The sequence below is a fragment of the Bradysia coprophila genome, unplaced genomic scaffold (genome assembly GCF_014529535.1).
Source record: "Bradysia coprophila strain Holo2 unplaced genomic scaffold, BU_Bcop_v1 contig_151, whole genome shotgun sequence".
NCBI lineage: Eukaryota > Metazoa > Arthropoda > Insecta > Diptera > Sciaridae > Bradysia > Bradysia coprophila.
Window position 1 is genome coordinate 7,644,731 of NW_023503423.1, and position 18,966 is coordinate 7,663,696.

General features: G+C 33.7%; 1 protein-coding gene across 2 annotated transcripts in view; it reads right to left on the reverse strand.

The window, feature by feature from the left end:
• Positions 1–428: 428 nt before the first annotated feature.
• The window catches only part of LOC119074783, a 69,374-nt gene continuing 50,836 nt past the window's right edge, over positions 429–18,966 (reverse strand). The window contains exons 2-3 of one of the 2 annotated variants that reach the window (XM_037181058.1): positions 13,303–13,406; positions 429–3,606 (exon numbers count right to left, since the gene is read on the reverse strand). In XM_037181058.1, the coding sequence (XP_037036953.1) occupies positions 2,863–3,606; positions 13,303–13,406 (848 nt within the window). In that variant the 3' untranslated portion in view covers positions 429–2,862. Of the gene's footprint in view, positions 3,610–13,302; positions 13,407–18,966 lie in introns of both variants that reach the window. The other variant, XM_037181057.1, reaches the window with a different exon arrangement.

Genomic DNA, 18,966 nt, shown 5'->3' on the forward strand with positions numbered 1-18,966 from the left:
TCAGTTACTTTTATTTGATTTTTTTACACAATATTTTCATTTGTTTATTTTTTCTCTCTTTTTACGTTTTTTTTATTTAAATAAACTCTATTCAGTCTTTCATAGTATTAATGTGTTCTATTTTGTGGTTTTGTATAATATTTATATAATTTCAACACTGATCGCTTTTATTACATATTTTAATATATAATTGTTTAATGTGAATATATTCATATTTATTGGTATAAAATTGTAATTTTACGTAAGAAATCATTATTTTCTTTCGTAATTTGTTATTCTAAAAAATATGTCCGAAATTCTATTCAATGACTGAGTAAATCTCCTAAAAGGATCATAAAATCTAATTCAAAATTTATGTACACTAAAATTACATTCAATTTTCCATTATTTATTCTGATTTTTTGCAGACAAAATTTTCACATTTATACAATTGAAATTGTCATGTTGGATGGTTCAGTTCGATTAATTGTTTTTCATTCAAAGATAAACGGTCGGATGAATAAGGTTGTTCGGTTTTTTTTCCAGTATTTTGTCAATTAATCTAGACTTCAGCCTTCAATTAAAATTTAACAAGTTTGACTTTATTCTGAGATAGCTCGAAATAGGTCAGGCCTACCAACCTGAAATAAAACTACCAGACCTGACCTGACCTTAACTCAAGTAAAATCTGGTCTGACCTGAAAAAGAAAAACTTAATTTGACGTTAGGAGACCTACTTTTTAACCCACGTCAGATCAGGATTTTCTCATCTCAGGTCAAATTCAGGTCAGTAAAACTTTTCAGATTCAGGAAACGTCACCTGTTCGGAGCTTACTTATACGGAGCCATGCATAAAAGGGGGATAATCTCATTGGAAAACCACGTCATCTATGCACCATGGTCAATCGCATAATCGAGAGACTTTGTTTTTCAATGAGACTGACTGATCTCTAGAGCACTTAAAATATGGTATACGTGACTAAAAAACAGAATCACAAACTTGTTACATTTTGATTTGATTTTGTTACATTACTTACAATGGGAGAAATTATGGAAAGTGTTCCTTTTCTGTGTAAAGTTTAACGCTCCGAGGCGAAGCCGAGTAAGATATTTTCCCAAAAAAAAACTTGAGGTAAAGTTAAGCCGTCAGGGAGTAAAGCTTACTTCACATTTATGAGTAAAATCTATGAAAAATTAGAAATAGTTTCTAGTGTCGTTTGCATATGAAAAAGAATGGAGTGGCAATGATAAGAATAAGAATTATTTTAAGAGCCTAACCAAATTGTAATTCCGATTGTATGGATAATGCGGATACGCTGGAGTGAAGAAATATTGTGGGATCAAACATCGACAATACTATAGCTCAGAACAGGAGTGGTACAACGGCATCAGTTTTCTATATTCTTACCTCTTCTCTTTTTGCATTTTACCGTCGATTCGCTATATCAAGCAAGATTTTGTTGCAATAACCCCTTGTCGGTATAATGTCAACAGAAAAATAATTAAATTATCGACGGATTTTAGTCAAACATTATGTGAGTGTACGATCTTAGGACTCCAGAAATGTAATTAGTATTTCAATCGGTCAATACTTGCTACGCGATATAAGTTTGGACAATCGTTCGCTTCATCTTCGTATCCTTTTTGCAAACTCTTATCGCGTAGCCGATAAAAACAGGGCCGATTGAAATACTAATCACTGTTCCTGACATCATCTGTTCACATTATACCATCACTGGGTTATTGCAACAACATCTTGCTTGAAATAGCGAACCGACGATAGAATAGAAAAAGAGAAGAGTATAGAATATAGGAAACTCAGACCAAAATACCGCTCCAGAGCAGGTGTTTAAAGTCAGGTTTACGTGAAAGATTGTATGATAGTTTCAGGTAAGCCTGAAACTTGGATAAATTAGATTCAGGTAAGAGGTCAGTTTGTTTAATAAAATTATCTGACCTGAACTTTCGGATCAAGCGATTCTTTACCACGGTCTTCACCGGTCGACGTATTCCCAGAATCATGTGACCGAATCTGTTTTTTTTTCCTGAATCGATAAATTTCGCATATCCGCAAGGCGACAAAAATGTTTACGTATTAACCAACTATTTATTGTCGCCACTGCCAAAAAGCGATACATGCCACTACTGTAAAGGTATAGAGCACTGTTGATTACGTAAAATATAAGTTAAGGTTAATGACAATAATCTTTTTTTTACGAGAATTAAAATAAATTCTGCGTTAAGCATCTCGTGTTTGTATTCACAATTTGAGTAAATTAAAAATGGCAAAAAGAAAGAGTGTGTTTTGACACCTCCTTCTCATCAACGGCACAATGTAAAATATTCTAAAAATATTTACCGAAAATAAACCTGAGATGTTTCATCTTAAAATTCTAGTAAGTAAATTGGGATTGAGCGACACATGATTTTGTCGCACTGTTTTTTTGTTGTTGTATTTAGTGCCTTTCGGCATTTTCACAATGTAAAATATCCGAACCACTCTAGGCTAAGGTCCCCATATAGGAGTGAAATTGCTTTCTTGTTCATTTTGTCATCTACATGTGGTGGTCACTAGCCACGCGACTATTAATTTCTGGATAAAATTCACATTATAAGAAGTCATTGAGCCAATTCAATGCTTCTACGAAATACAAAGAGAAGAGGCAAAAATTTCATTGGAATTTCTTGTCGAGGTTGTTGCTCTAAAATTGTTGCAATTTTTCGTTGAAAACTGCGAAAGACCTCCAACTGCATTGAGTTAATTACTTGAAAACTTAGCTTATAAACAACTACTCGACATAATATTTCACATTGGACAACAGTGCGAACGAAATACATCCACAAAATCTTTCACTGCTTTAACCACTATCAAACATTTCACTCTTAATTGACATCGGGATCCTCATCACCATCGTCCATCGTTGTACCGACCGATTGCAGCGTCGTTTCATCTACATCATCATCATCATTTTGTTCAGTTGATGCAGAAACGCTATAATCATCATTAACAGTTGTTGCTTGGTATGGTCGAAATGTCGTTGTCCGTTGTGACGATATGGCTGGTTGATGGTAATTCTTAATTGACTTGGTCTTATTCTTGGCACCCATTCGCTTTCCATTCGGATTTTTTCGGTTCTTTTTCGTTTTGGTTGTCGATTGGTCGGTTGATGCCTTCGAATGATTTTTCTTTTTGCGCTGGCAGCTTTCTTCGGTACACTTGGTCGCATCATTTGCTTTCGGCTGTTTCTCTACTACACCATGCGGTAGCTTCCCCTTCCCCTTTTTGCCACCGCACTTCGGTCGATGTTTCATCTTTTTGGATACTAATTCTACTAATGACTTTCCCGAATCACAAAGTTGCTTCAAACCATGTTTGACGTGATTGGCACCGAACAGCCTCGTTATCAAATCTTCGGTACGTTTGTCGGGTACGGTAAATGTAAATGATTTCGCGTAAGTGGCTAATTTTCCCAGCTCTTTGTTAGCTGGCAGATGAGTTTTCCTTATTTGTCCGAGTTTGTTCAGAGCCAAATAAAATGTTTTCTGCGAATTCGAATGATATGTTGAAGCGTATATGTTGTAGTTCTCGAGCATCAATTCGTTGAAGACACAATCGTCTGTGAACTCCTTCTGTAACAGAAGACTGTTGTAAGTTTTTTATTAACATTCGGTGATTGAATTAATTCGATTTTGGATGAATTTTGAATGAGACATGGAGATGCATGGTAATGCATTAAAATATTGTCGGCTGTCAACTCCAACCCAAGAAAAGCAACATTAAACTGTTTAAATCTTAACCTGTCACATACGCCTATTCATCTGTTATCGATAACGATGACAAAAATAATGACAAGTTCTTGGTAATATTGTCTTTTATATAGTAAAATGCATGTTAAAAAAAATTGAAGTACAAGATTTACCATCCAAACGTAATCGATTTAGCTCAAAGTCATAAAAAAGAACTAGATTTTTAGTCTAAGATGGCCATAAAACAAAGGATGTAACGATACGAAAGAACCAGTGAATTTTTGGGAATTTAATTCCCCTAAAATAAGCTGATAATAATAAGCCAAGAGTCAGATGGTGTGATGCGGGAAGGGCAGAGAAAATAGTTATTTGTTAACCAAGGAAAGAAAACAGGAAATTTCACCAAGGACGAAAATTTGCGGCCAGAGCTAAGTGAGGATCGCAATTCGCTCAAGGTGGAATTTCCGAGGGGTAAATCACTGATTTTATGACAAGGATTATATGAGGAAGTGATTTACCCCTCGGGAATTTCCTATTTCTACCATTTCTATAAGGTAAACACAACATTTTTCACGTTTGCTTTTTGCGAAAATCCGCAGTTTTATCCACTGTAGAGCGATGTTTCGCTAGAGTTGGAATTTCCTATTTCATCCAAAGATGATCACATCATTTTTTAATATGTGCGAGGTGTCATTTACCATCTTCCTCCACGACACAAATAACAACAATTTACCACACCATTTTTGAAGCGTGACAAATAAAGTGGGAAAAGTTCTATTTTCTCCCCATCCACGGAAGAAACAGTGCGGCACTTGAAATGTCATTCAACAAATGAACGAATCGTTAACAAAACACAATTATTCTCTCATGGTCTATGGTGTATTGAGGGGAGAAAATAAGGTAAATCACACGGCCCATGTGAAAAATTTAATATCATTTGTTGCCTCCACATCGGTCGGGTTTGATTTGGTTGCTCTTGAATTTTAGAATTAAATGATTGGGAGCGCTTTGGCAACAGTTCAACAAAATGACGAAAAGATCGTAAAGTGACTTATAAAACAAAATTTTACTTTCGAAATCCAATAAAAATTACAATTTTCTACTATCACTCATGCTGTGTATACGTACGGCAAGCATTTTATAGAAGTTTAAAAAAAACGAATTTTTACGACCTTCTAATGAGATAAAGACTGAAGTAACTTCCAATTTTATTACAATTTTATTTGTTGGTTAAACGATTTTGTCTAGGCTTTTCTGCCTCGAAATCGGGTCACCCACATCGAACTGACCATAAAATCAACTATCAGTTGTACATACATTTCTATCTGAAAGCGCTAAAGAACAAATTCTATAAACTGAAAGTGTTCTTCATTTAATTATTATTTTAGTAGTATTGTTGGTTGTTCTCTATATTCCATTTCTCGATTAGAAACTTTCTTCGTGTTTCATTAATCTTCTTCTGCTTCGATGTGATAATATTCTATGTGTTGCACCTTCTCTTGTGATCAAAGAATTTTAAAAACGTACAAGTTTCGTAATAAAACAGAAATAGGCGATAATGATCGCATGCCATGAAAGCGATTTTTATAGTTTGGATTTTTATTTTATGTCAATTTAATTTCCAATTGATGAATAATTTATCAAAAATGTTCAACTCATAAATTTGTGGCACTCGTGTATCGATAAAATTACGACCACGTCGTCAGCGTCATTGTTCCAATAATTTGCCTAAATTAGTGACGCATAGGTTGAAACAAATATTTAAGTAAGATCTGATTGATCTCATGCTATAGCATATTTTGGTGGACCCGATCAATATTATTAGATCTTTAAAACGTAACTGAACACTACAGAAAGAGATCGGACAGAATTCAGGTATGTGTCGAGGTTGCTTCCCTGTAATGTTTCTGTTTCTCTGTGCAATGATATATCATAGGTGGAGGACGACCGAATTTTTTAAACTTATTTGTCCCCATCCGCAATTTTCCAATACATTGAGTCAACCCCTGACACCAAAACTCAATGTTTATCAAGCAATACCTCTAACCGCTCTAACCATTCGACTATATTGAGATATATTAGTCTGGTGACAAAAACAATACAATTTCGCAACTTGTTGCATAAATAACTATTTCTCATCTCCACTGAAACTTTAAGAGTCTTTCCTGTGACAAATGTTCCCTTAAATTGGGAAAAAAGTAAGAAATTTCATTTTCTAGGGTAATAAAATTTTTAACTGTGTTCTCTTGGTAAACAAATAATTATTTCAATCACTAGCACCTTAACCTTTATCAGTACGTTACTACTATATCGTGATAATATTCCAAGTAAGCCAAGCGCTGAACAATATTTCTTTGAGATACCACAATGATTCTGTATTAGCAAAAATTGCAGAAAACTATTGAAAAGGAATGTTGACCACCCAACCCATTCAAATTTTTCTGTAGGATGCTAAGAAGTATAAGATGTGAGATTGATGAGATTTTCACATTACGCATGATGTACAAATATCTATTAAGCCACGGAAAGGCAGACCATTATTTTTCCTCTAAATTGTTAACCTTCTAATTCGACAACCCTTTGACTTATTGTGGCGCTTCGTAAACGACCGACAATGGATTTTTTCCCATATCATTTGAATGTAAAACATTATTATCCATCGATGTTTCTTTTTCCACTATACGATTGTTTAAAACTTACATGGCATGCAGCAGTGCAGCATTTATATACATACACACACTCCAGTCTATCTTATTTTGTCTCTTCCAAGAATTTCGAAGATGTCATTGATTGAACGAGGGAATATTTTGTCGATAGATATAGATACACATTCAATCGATGGTTTTATACACACAGGTGAGATATTTGACCTGTTTTTGTTTTCCGTCGAAAATTTGTAACAAATATGTTTGTTAGTCAGTTAAAAGGTGAAAGAGCTGTTGTACCACCGAGATCCTTATCGTTAGAGAAAAAGAAATGAAGAAAAAAAATTATTTGTTTCTAGTGTGGCGGTAAAATGATTGGTGATAGATTTGTTGAGATGAAGAAATTATACTAGTAAGGTATATGACATGACGGTTGTTTCGTTGTGTGCCCTTTTGTATTTAACGAAAGTTAAGGAATTGGAGATATTGAACATTGAATACTATTCAATGAATAGAAAATGAGGATTACATGTATAATGTAATTGAATAGTATCCTCACAGGGCACAGGATCAAGATATTATCATCAGGGCTTATTATTCGGAATTCAATTTCTTAAAATTGAAATTCTTTTAATCGCATTTCGATAGACATGGTTTATTATTCGGAATTTTTGTAACCACTTAAAAATGTATAAACATTCTTAAAGTTCCTAAAGAATTCTTAAAATTTCTAGATTTCTAAGAATTCTTGGAATTCCTAAGAAGTCTTCCAATTCTTAAAATTCATTAGATTTGTTACAATTCCTTATACTTCCAAAAATTATTAAGAATTCTTACAGTTCTTTAGAATTCTTACATTTAGAGTACTACAGTTAGTAAGCGGGCATGACGCAAGTCCACTACCAAAAATGTTTTAAATTTTTTGTTGTGGACGGCGGAGCACATTTACAGGAACTTTTTGACTTCTCCCCCTTAACTCCAACGACCCCTAGGATATCTGGAATCTATGAATCCATACTAGTTCAACGAGCTATCACACGTTACTGCAGCTTCAAAATTGGCCGAGATATTGAACTTCGAAATATTGATGTTTGTATGAAAATAAGCAAAATCTCGAATTTTCAGATAATGCAAATTGCCTACGTTAGCTAGTTACTTAGTTCTAATAATGGCCCAAAAATAAGAATAGAATTTTCAAAAGTTGGAAAAAATCCATATCTTGGGAGCTAGAGCTCTCCAAAATCTCCATACAAATGCCATAAAAAAGCCAATTTGTATGTGTGTGTGTTTTGTATATTTTGGTGCATGATATGGATGGTAATGTGGTGAAAGGTTGTCTTGTTTTTGGATGTGTCTCTTGTTGGAAATTGTGTGGATTATTAAATATTAACTTCCACCAGGTCGATTCCCAAATTTTAGGATGACAGATGATTTCCTGTGGCACTTCCAAACTTCCATCGAATTTTTCGATGGATTTGGGTTATTTTCGACATGAATGAGGTGTTCCAAGGTCGGTTCCTAAATTTTGGGATGACAGATGATTCCTCTGTCACCTCCTAACTTCCATCGGATTTTTTGATGGATTTGAGTTATATTCGACATGAGTGAGAATTGGGTTATAATCGACATGAGTGAGGTGTTCCAAGGTTGGTTCCTAAATTTGGGATGACAGATTATTTCTCTGGCCCTACCTAACTTCCACCTGATCTTTCAATGGATTTGGGTTATTTTCGATATAAGTGAGGTGTTCCAAGATTTGTTTCTAGATTTTAGGTTTCAGACTGATTTCTCTAGAATTTTTTAGCTTCCATAAGGTTTTTTGATGTTGTCGAAAAGACTTACTTACAAAAGTGGTGACAAATTTTCACAAATTTAGATTTCTGCAAATTCTGCAGATTTCTTAAAATTCCTAAAAATTCATAAATTCCTTAGAATTCGAATAATAAGTAATGTATGTACAAGAACAGTATTGAGTTACAAACAATTTTTTTTTTTTTTATCGATGGAGAACCTAATTATAAGACACTTTGTCTCGTATCATATGCCAAAAAAAGTTAAAACTTTTTTTATAAATCATTTTGAAAGTCACTAAAAACACGAAAATTCGAATAGAAATACAGTATGCCATCAAAAATTTTTGTATTTCGATTCGAATTTTCGTGTTTTCAGTGACTTTCAAAATGATTTATAAAAAAAGTTTTAACTTTTTTTGGCATATGATACGAGACAAAGTGTCTTATAATTAGGTTCTCCATCGATAAAAAATAAAAAAAAAATTGTTTGTAACTCAATTGTTGCCAATCGAAATTCGATCATTTTTTCTTCGAAAAGTGTTATCCAAATTTCGGCCAGTAAATTGAGTTCATTGAACAAAAATAATTTCCAATTATTCCAATTAATTCATAAAAAAAAAATCTTTTCGATCAATATATTGACAATGCCAATTGATAATGATGTTAAACTCTTTCACTGATTAGTTAACAAAAAATTAAAAAAGATTGACTTCAATTGGCCCCTGTTGCCACCATAAACAAACAGTAATCTATATTTAATAAGACATTTTAATAAAGTAATTGCAATTTTATTGTCAAAATTTGATTGATCAATTTGAGTTTGATTTGCATTTTTCTTTCTATCGATCGAAGCAAATGATGTGATATCGATTCCATCCACACGGTTTCTTTATTTATTTTTTTATCGTACTCATGTGTCCTCAATAAAAATTTCGTATTCCGAATAAATTTAATCTGAAATCGGAGCATGCATGAGGTTTATAATTTACGTAATGGATTGTGATGTGTGTATCATCAAATTTCTTTTCGGGTCGAAGAAGGTTAACATCTTTATGAGCTGCTGAAAATTTTAGACATTAGATCTGAATTATTGAAGACAATTAGCAAAATGGCACTTTAAAAGATAAGTGTTGTGACTTGACTTTATAGCTTTTAGTAGTCAGCTTCACGTTTTTACCATTAAATGGTAATAATACCTTGAACTTGACCGCAAATGTTTGTCCAATCAACGAATTATAAGAAAAATGAAAGTTCATTTATCTAACTTTGTCTTGAAGCGAATACAGTGAGGGATGTGATGGAGTTAAAGAGCGATCATTGTGCTCGTAGTGATTCCATTTAAATTTACGTTAAATCCGTTAAACTCAATTGCATATATGTGCCTCATAGGTTCGTAATTTACATTTCATTTTTATCTTTAAATTTAACAATCAACGACAACTAACGCCTTCCTTCAAACGTTATTTTTAAGTGTCTGCATAGAGTCTCCTCTCCGAAATAAAAACTAAAAGGAATACCTCACCACATACCTGGAATGCCTCATCAAATTAACACAATAAAAGGTCGCAACTGTTATTCGATTATGTCCAAAAAGATTAACTTTGAAATTTATACTTTTTTGATCATGAAAAGCTGTTGTGTGGAATGCAAAACTATTTAAAAATTCAGCCAATCCATCATCGTTGGTTAGACAGATATACACATCTAAAAGGTGAGTAAAATTCATTGATTTTTTTTTAATTGAATCAGTTCTTCTACGATCGTTGTATAGCTGAACACATTTTTTTGCAAAGAATTCAGTGTCTGAATCAACGACATGTATGTTTGGTTTTCACATGAAGAAAATTAGTTACAATTATGAAGGGTCTTGTGTTCATTAAAGATCGTTGAGGGATCAGATTTCATTCTTGTTCGGTATAAAACCTGGTCCATACGATTAGTGAGGCGGTTTCGCATAGAGTCAAGTACCTAGATAGCAGTACGGATTGTTGTGCTGAACGTCAAAAACACAATATTTTGTTGTTTCATGCGAAATCTATTACTTCATTAGTTTTAACATTGATACTACTTTATAAAACAAAACTTGGTAGAGCTCATCGTAGTCGCTGATATAAGAATAGTAGTTTGAAAAAGGCTTACTCTTGCTGTATTACAAGAGGAAAGGTGTGCGAACAGCGAAAGTATGCTTTTTTGGAGAAGTACTTTTGTTTTAACATCAGCCTCTCTGCTAACTTTAAAACCATGTCAGACCCACTGTAACATGCCACTATGCTTTATGTTATCAATTCCAACTAAGAGGCAAATATCACATTTTTTAAGGGATATTATATGCACGTTCCATGTAGTTAAATTGATTTATATTGCAAGATCAAGAGTTCAAACATACTGTAAAACTCATTTTATACGTAAAAAGTTCGATATGTGAGAAAGAGAGTGTGAGTATAAAATATATTTATTCAATCTTTAACCCTATAATTGTCGTCCCATTTACCATAAATCTTCCAGTCAATTTAAAAGTGAATAAAAGTCAGTGTCGTAAAACTAATTTATGATGGTGATGGTCTCTTTTTTTCGCATTTTACCTATACCTACCAGAAGCATACACGGTTGTAATGTAATTATTTATAAAATGCCATAAGGGAAGTTATTGCGTATGCTGCTCATGTAACCTGGACAGGTATATAACAATATAAATTAAATTAGATTTTATTTGAGATGTAAATGGTACGAGAACTCCAGGTATAAAGAATTTAGCGTTGGGTTTGGCTTCTTCCGATCGGGGCTGATTCAATGTTTTATGGTGACAAATGTTTGGATTTATTATTTTCGGAAGATTTTCTATTGTTGTTCACCTTTAGTACTTCAAAATACTGTAAAGGAATAGGGAGTGAATAGAGGTGATCAGATCAGACTCGAAAAAATACATTTGAAATCTTGCTATCTACGAAATCGGTAATTTTCGTGTGCCATTGTAATACATACCCTACATCACTATTGATGGATCAAGCTGACCTAGCTGATATTGAAAAATAAATAAAAATTTCCCTTCACTCCGCATGTATGGCAAAAAATGTTTGGGGCACACTTTTTTTTAGACCAAAAGCTCATATACATTTCTGTTAGGGACTATCTTTAAGAAACTCTTTAAGAAATCCGTTTTTTTGAAAAATTGTACAAAGTTTTTGAGAAAAACAGATTTTGGAAAATGCAGCTCCTGTGCAAGTAAAAATTAAATTTTTGGTGAAAAAACTGTCAATTTTCAACTTGTCTGGTATGGCACCATAGGACTTTGAACAAAATTTTATTTTTCACTTACATTCGTCATTTGGGACCAATACCTTCACTTTGACCAGAATGTGTGCCCTTGTTCGGGCCCTTCTAGGCGTCAAAAAAAAAACTCGCAGAACAAATGCTTGAGTGCTTCCACCACAGAAGAGTTGATGCTTCATTCGAGTGAATAAGTTTCATGCCCCGAAACATTGGTACTGGTAACAAATTGGTATAGGCAATTCTACTATTATGAATGCTTAGATGGAATACATTAACAATTGAGTAAACGAATAAATAATTCCAGTGATAAGTACAGTAGTACAGAAATGCCAGCCAACGTAACACGTTCGGTATAAAACAATTAAAATCGCCATCAAGATGTAGCTTACGATTTTCATGTAGGTTTTCATTTCCATTTCTAGCAAACAATTTGTGCAATAAACATTTTCAGGTGTAATCGTTAACTTATACTCTGTAAGTATGACTCAAATGTCTTGTTTATAGCTGTTCTGTTTATAGAGAAACATTTTTTTAAATAACATGAAAACGACATTTATACATGTAACGCATGTCCCAATAATGATATAGACCAGCGGCTCACTATTAAATTATATTCGCCGCAGTAGTTATTCTCGAGAATATCAAAGAAATTATTTTATAATAAATTCTAAATTTTTCCCCCTTTTCAATTTATTAATTTCTCGTTTTTTTGTTGTTTTATCGCTTATTAAGATTTTATTTGTGGACTCTGTGAATTGTTATCCACAGACTCAACCAATAAAGTCTATTGAACGAAAGGATCTTTCCTGAAATAATTCTTCTTTTTTTTATATTCTGTTTCTCGAAAGAATATTTAAAAGACGAAAAAAATCTTTGCTCAACGCGTTCATAATTTCTAAACCACAAACAACCCATTAAACCATCCGATGCACACGTTGTGGTGATAAATAATAACGGATTCATTATTTGTTATTTGAGCTGTGTGTAAGAGGCGGCGCTATATCTTTTATTCCCATCTTAAACGCCATTCTTTCGGATACAATATTGGTTGTAGCTGGTCGTTTATTAATAAAATATTTATTTTAAAAATTGATATTTAATTTATCGATACGTGCTTTACAAAAATGCTTTCGGTTGGCAGCGTTAGAATATCAGATTATGATTAAAAAAACGAATTTAGAATATTGTTCGAAGGCTTTACCAATGCATATGTCTGCCCTTTAAACAATAAGTGATATACGATTGCAAGATCGATAAAATGCTGGATTTACTATGTCCGTTCCTGCAAGTAGTTTCGTTAGTCATGGGACTATTATCAGAAGAAAGGATGATATTAGAAATGTCCCATGACTTCTTGCAGTTGACCAGAGCCCAACTATATTTTGAGTCTATTCAGTACCACGCCACGGTTTGAATACGGACACGAAAAACATTCTGTTCTGTGAATTTAATTTTGGAGTCCAAAACTCTCCCTTAACAAAGGCAGGCCCATTGATCTCCTAGCGATCAAAAATAGATGTGGCTAAGGTTATGTTTTCCACATCCGGTGTGGCATAATGTTTCAATCCGTGGCCTAATGAGCGACCAAAAATGCCGTGTGTCAACACCTTCTCTTTAAAATTTATTTTCTGAAAGAAAACCTTTGAATCTTGAGTTGTTTGTCTACCTCAGGGATTGTAAATATTTCTTTTTTCGATCAGATATTCTAGCCAGGGCAACTCAATCTCAGTGATAATGGTATGAAATTTCCGCTAGTCCTATTTCATTAATTAAATCCCGACATATGACTCACAGACTATACACGTCAACGGTCTTCTTTTCAACCAGTTTGTATTTTTAGTGATCCAAAAATCGAAAATTATACATACCGTTCCATAGACGTTTCCACAAGCGTCCATGCATAAGAATAAACATGTTGCAACTCCCTGTATGCGAATTTTACCAACGTCAACGGTAGCTCGCTGAAGAATTGCTGAAACGAAAGAGATTCACTTTCAATAACGAATCGTTGAAGGTACTTTTTTTGGCAATATAGTCCGGGGCATTAAGGACATCGGTTTATTGAATTACAATATTTACAAGTTCTTCAAATTGTTGTTCACTCCATAGAGTTACACTCAAGAGATGACATGGTGGCGCTGTCATTTTTTAACATGTCTCGGTTCATGTAATTTTTGAATGTGCTTAGCATCAGCATTATCATGCCACTTCTCTCGAACATAACTCTGTAGTTCACTCTCCGAATAAGTAATATATTATATCAGTTCTGGGGTTAACACAATTCCAGTTTCATTATTGAACATTCTCTAACGTTGGCTTTCCTCCCACTCACCTTCAACCACCTTAACCTTTTCGTTAATTTAACACACATTCGTACTTCACAATACCTTCCGACTAATGCATTTTTCATTTGATCTCTGCCTTTAATGTTGTAAATTGCATTTCTTATACACCGCTGTGCAGGTGAAATTGTAAAATATTTTGTCATACGAAAAAGGTAGAAAGAAAAGAGTTTTTTTTTCGCTTTAAATCCCATCCCAGTGAGTTGTTGTTGTTGCCGATTTCGATCGATTAAATTCAATGTTAAGGACATCCAACAACGGTGTGGTCCTACCACTCTTGATTCAGAAACAATTTTGTGAATGAAATTGAATTTTAATAAAACCGCCATACATTGTTGTGTGTGACTGGCTTTATATACATCCAATCAATTGGTCGAAATAGAATATGCGGACTTGAAATGTGTTCCATGTCCATTTTATCCCATAGGCGTGTTCCCAATGAAACGAGTTCAACTATGCATGCATACAACATGTTCGATCATAAATATATTTTCTTATCTTTGAACGAAGACATTACACTTTCGATATGTAACATTGGCTTGTCCAATAGTTGATAATGGCAGGTGTGAAAGGTAAAAAAAAGTGAAGGTAAAATGTGTAAAAGGATAATGCGTTTATTATGTCTTCAGCTCGACGACTCAAGGAAAACAATTAAAATGTAAAAATAGAATTTTACATCATATTTTTGAACTCGTACCGGCATCCATATCATTTATTTATAGAGAGCAGAGAGACGAGAGGCTAGAAATTTTCGTTATACATTTTATCATCCAGCATCTTTATTAATTATCACAGATAATGATAGTGTAGAAAATACGTTTGCTATTAATTGGCTCTAAGATAATTGGTCGGTAGAATATTTATGTCTGAGAAAATGATTTGCTCTTAAATCTTCGGAGTTATCGAACCGAAGATAGGTTCTGTGTAATTGTGTTCAAGAATTCCAAAATCGACAGATCAAAATATGCAAACTAGGTTCCAATTAAATTTATTTAAAAAAAAATAGAAAGACAGACACTAAATTCTTATATGTATGATTGAATGGCTAATTCATATGAAAACTAATTAAAATTCAATTCGAAATGAGATTTTAAAAATAATTTTCTTCAATTTGAATGTGAACGAACTCAAACCAAAACAGAAGAGTTTCAATTGAATTCAATCAATCATTTGATGAATTAGTCACAGTGACATAATAATGCGACAATGGCTATTTTTTTCTTGGCCGGTGCGGATATGTGAGTGCTTTTTTTTGTCTAATTTTAAAAATAGAATTGCATTCGAATTAAAACATGAATTCTATTTCGAAAATTTGTTTTGTTGTGCCAGTCGATCTTCCTCTTTTTTTTGTTTAAATTTCTTCGAGATGTAATACACGGCAGACTGACGAATTCCAATTGATGAAGTTGCGAAATCTTGCAGCGTTTTACGACGCTTATAAAGATATAGAGATTGCGATTTTGATCAATGATAGGTGGTCTTTTGAAATATGCAAAATGGCTTATGTTTGTAGCTTTGCGTTGAGTTTTACGCGACGCACAGTTATATCGTAACATTCAGTTCTCACGTGACACAAAAGTGACAAGTGGGATCACAAGTCGGTCTATTACATCTGTCAAAGTGACGTTTTAAACGTCAATCCAAAATTTTTCTGCCAAATAGGTAAGAAGTCGTTTAATTTTCCTGAATTTTGTCAGTGGAAGAGACTTACAGAAAAATAAACGAATTTGTAATTATTTGGCTAAAAATTTTGGTTTGACGTTTAAAACGTCAATTTGACAGATGGAATAGACCGACTTTTGATCCCAACTGTCACAATTCTCTCATATAACACATTTTTCACGTCAAGCAGTTCTCACATGACCACAGAAATGATAAGCATGGCGCCTCACGACTGGGATAGAACACGCCTGACGGATTTTTCTGAAAAATTTGAAGACGATGCGACCACAACGTCAATTATATAGTCAAGCTATAAATGTCGTTAAAGAAAACTAGATATATCGTTATTAAACTGAACTGTCAAAATTTTACATACAAATGTAAAAAAGTTTGACTGTTCAACCGTTCTATGAAAAAAACAGTCAGGCGTGTTGTATACCAGCAGTGAGGGGCCACGCTTATCATTTCTCTCCACATGACCCACAAATCCATATAGTTGCACTCGAGGTATGGCGTGGTGACGCTGTCATTTTTAAACATGGCCATGTAATTTTTGGAATTAGCATTAGCACCATGTCACCTCTCGAGTATCATGTACAGTTCTCACAAAATCTTTTACTTCATTAGTTTAACCGTATTACATTGTGCTATATAAGAATGTCTGAACTGGGTTCATCGTTTATTTTTTGTTGTCGCTTGTCGACAGCTCAACTTCCACAGATATAAATCCCTTTCCTAGTGTCCACATATTACCTATGCCTACATACGTTATATGGTTCATTTCGTCGTACGCATTAAGTGGACGTCATTATTGTACGAACCCTTACATGACTAGATCTTCTTTTATTTCTTTAGGTAGTCGGTAGCTGTAATTACGGTTGAAGACTTCATGTAAATTTATTTTTTAACAGTTGTTAACAACAAGAAAAAAGACCTAAAAACCAAATGTTAGTGGTCGTGATAGTCCTCGACACAACCGTATTATACAAAAATTACAATTTAAATCATTCCATAGAATGTCGAAGTCTTTGTAATATTTATAAAAAATTTTCCTCATGTAGGTATGTCTATGACATATTTGCACAAATTAAATGAAAATCGTTGATTTATAGCAATTGATTTGAAATTATTTCAATTTTTTTCTTCTTCATTCCATTCCAACAATCCTCCAATCATAAATGAAAAGTGTACAACACGAAACGCGTATCCCTTTTTCTTTTGCTTGTATTTTGAAATTTATACGTGGAATGGCATTTTGCATCTTCCGTTGCATGATGTTGAAAATTTCATGTACATTGTCATAACCATCATAACCACATGACAAATATTCATTGCACAATAATTATTTGTGTACTTTTTTTTATTAAAGTAAGTATGCACTCGGAACATATTTATTTCCCCACAATTCAGTTATACACACTTAATAACTTTATTTCAAAATCTTTTGCTGTGTGCTGTTAAGTGGATATAGATTCATAATATGAATATTATGGAGAGAGAAAAAAAGGGTGATGATGGAAGCTGTAATTCTAAACGCAATTTTATGGTCTATTATACCCATGGGATTAACGACTTTCTCAATATTATACTCAAAGGTTACGAGGGTTAGTTTTTTTTTGTTTACTGTATGCAGAGCTATTGTGTGTTTGTGTTATTGATAGCTACACTTTAAATTTATTATGATTGTCGGATACAAAAATTTAAATTTATTGTCGCCTTAAAGGGAAAGATTTTCCTTTCACATTTCTTTTCGTTAAATATGTGGACAAAATATTCCGTTTTTACAAAGTTTGTAGGCTTAATCATGCAACTAGGTCCCATCTTATGGGTGGGTCAGGTCACTTGACTAATAAAATTATCAGAGGACCTTGAAACATTCTTTCATAGTAATTTCAAGACTTCAGTCTCTCAATTAAAACCAGATAATGCATAAGCCCAAACGCGCTGCAACGAGTTAAAAAAGACTGAAAAAGAAACAATAAAGTCGAAGGCAAAGGCTAGGAGATAACAACTGAGGAAGTGTTCAAACATCCAAAAATATTTGGCATTTTAATAGCTATTTTGTTAACAAGTGCCTAAATGGAAATTTTGCGCAATAGATGTGACCGTTGTCAACCTGAGACCTGAGGCGAAGCCGAGGTTGACAACACATCGTGTGCGCAAAATTCCAGTTTAGGCACGAGTTAGCGACAAGATTTTATGTACTGCAGCAATTTTACACTTTCATCTAATGAATATTTACGCACGCAAAATGAATTTATGGGCACTACAGTCCATAAACTAAGATGTAACACAGATGTATGAATTGTGCCTACTAATTAATTATCAGGGATGAGTCATCACTGATGACCCAAGAGTTGGGGCGTAGATGTATGAGTCTATGAGTAAAGTTTGGAATCAGAATGTCTGTTGCAGGTCGATTGGAACAAAGTTTTTGAAAATCGGTTCAGAAATCGGGTCATCAAATATTCAGGGAAAAACTCTTTCGGGAATAAACTACTGGAACATTGGATCGATTTTGTTCATCCGTAAACCACACCTCATTAACTTGATTCTTCAATGTAGGAAAAAAAAGTTTCAGCACTACTCCTGTTATCGTCCCATATAGAAAATAGGCAGAAATTCTTTTAGAAATAACTCCGATATCGTCAGTTTAATATTGTCCAGCTACGAACGTGACCCCAAAAATGTTATTCCTCGTCGATTAAACCCAAAACTTCTAGAACTGGAGGGTATCGTGCTATCAAAAAACTAGAAAAGAAACTTTTGGGAATTACTTCCAGATCATTAAGTCGATATCACCCATCTACGAACTTTACCTCATGAATTTTAATCCTCGTCGATTGAAAATCTGTTCAGAATTACTCAAGTTATCGTGCCATTCATCATGTGATTCATAGTGAACATAATTAACGGAAGACGTATTTTCTTAACAGTCAAGGGAATAAAGCTTCAGAAATGGCATTCCTCTTAAATATTGCTAGAAGATGACCACAAAAATAGGACGTCTTGCTCAACTTAAAAACAAAAAAAATTCCAGGCGGTTGAAGCAATTAGGAAATTCCAAAACATTGCCACTCAATTAAAGACAAATTGTCGATCTAATCTCTACACTTTAAAGGACAAACATGACGGTCTCCGGCAAATGATTGGTTTGGATCCAATTAAATCAAATTGAACTAGATAGAAACAGACGATTGCGTATAATTTGCATAGTTATGTAATTTGTATCACTGGCAAAATCGCCAGAACATGTTTCCAAGCAAACCGTAAAACAAACACGTGCCAGGGGCGTGAATAATATATAAATGATTATTTCGGTTATACATTTCAATGACTTAATCAAGGATTCAGAAAGAATGTCTCGGATTTGTTTTTGTGTTTAATAAATTCATGTAAATAACACTTCCCATTGCGACAGCCTCTGCTCATAATTTGAATAATAAAAATCAAAAGTTTATTTTTTTTCGCACCCCGAGGTATTTTAACTACGAGAACAAGTATTCGATGAATAAATTTCGTAACGGA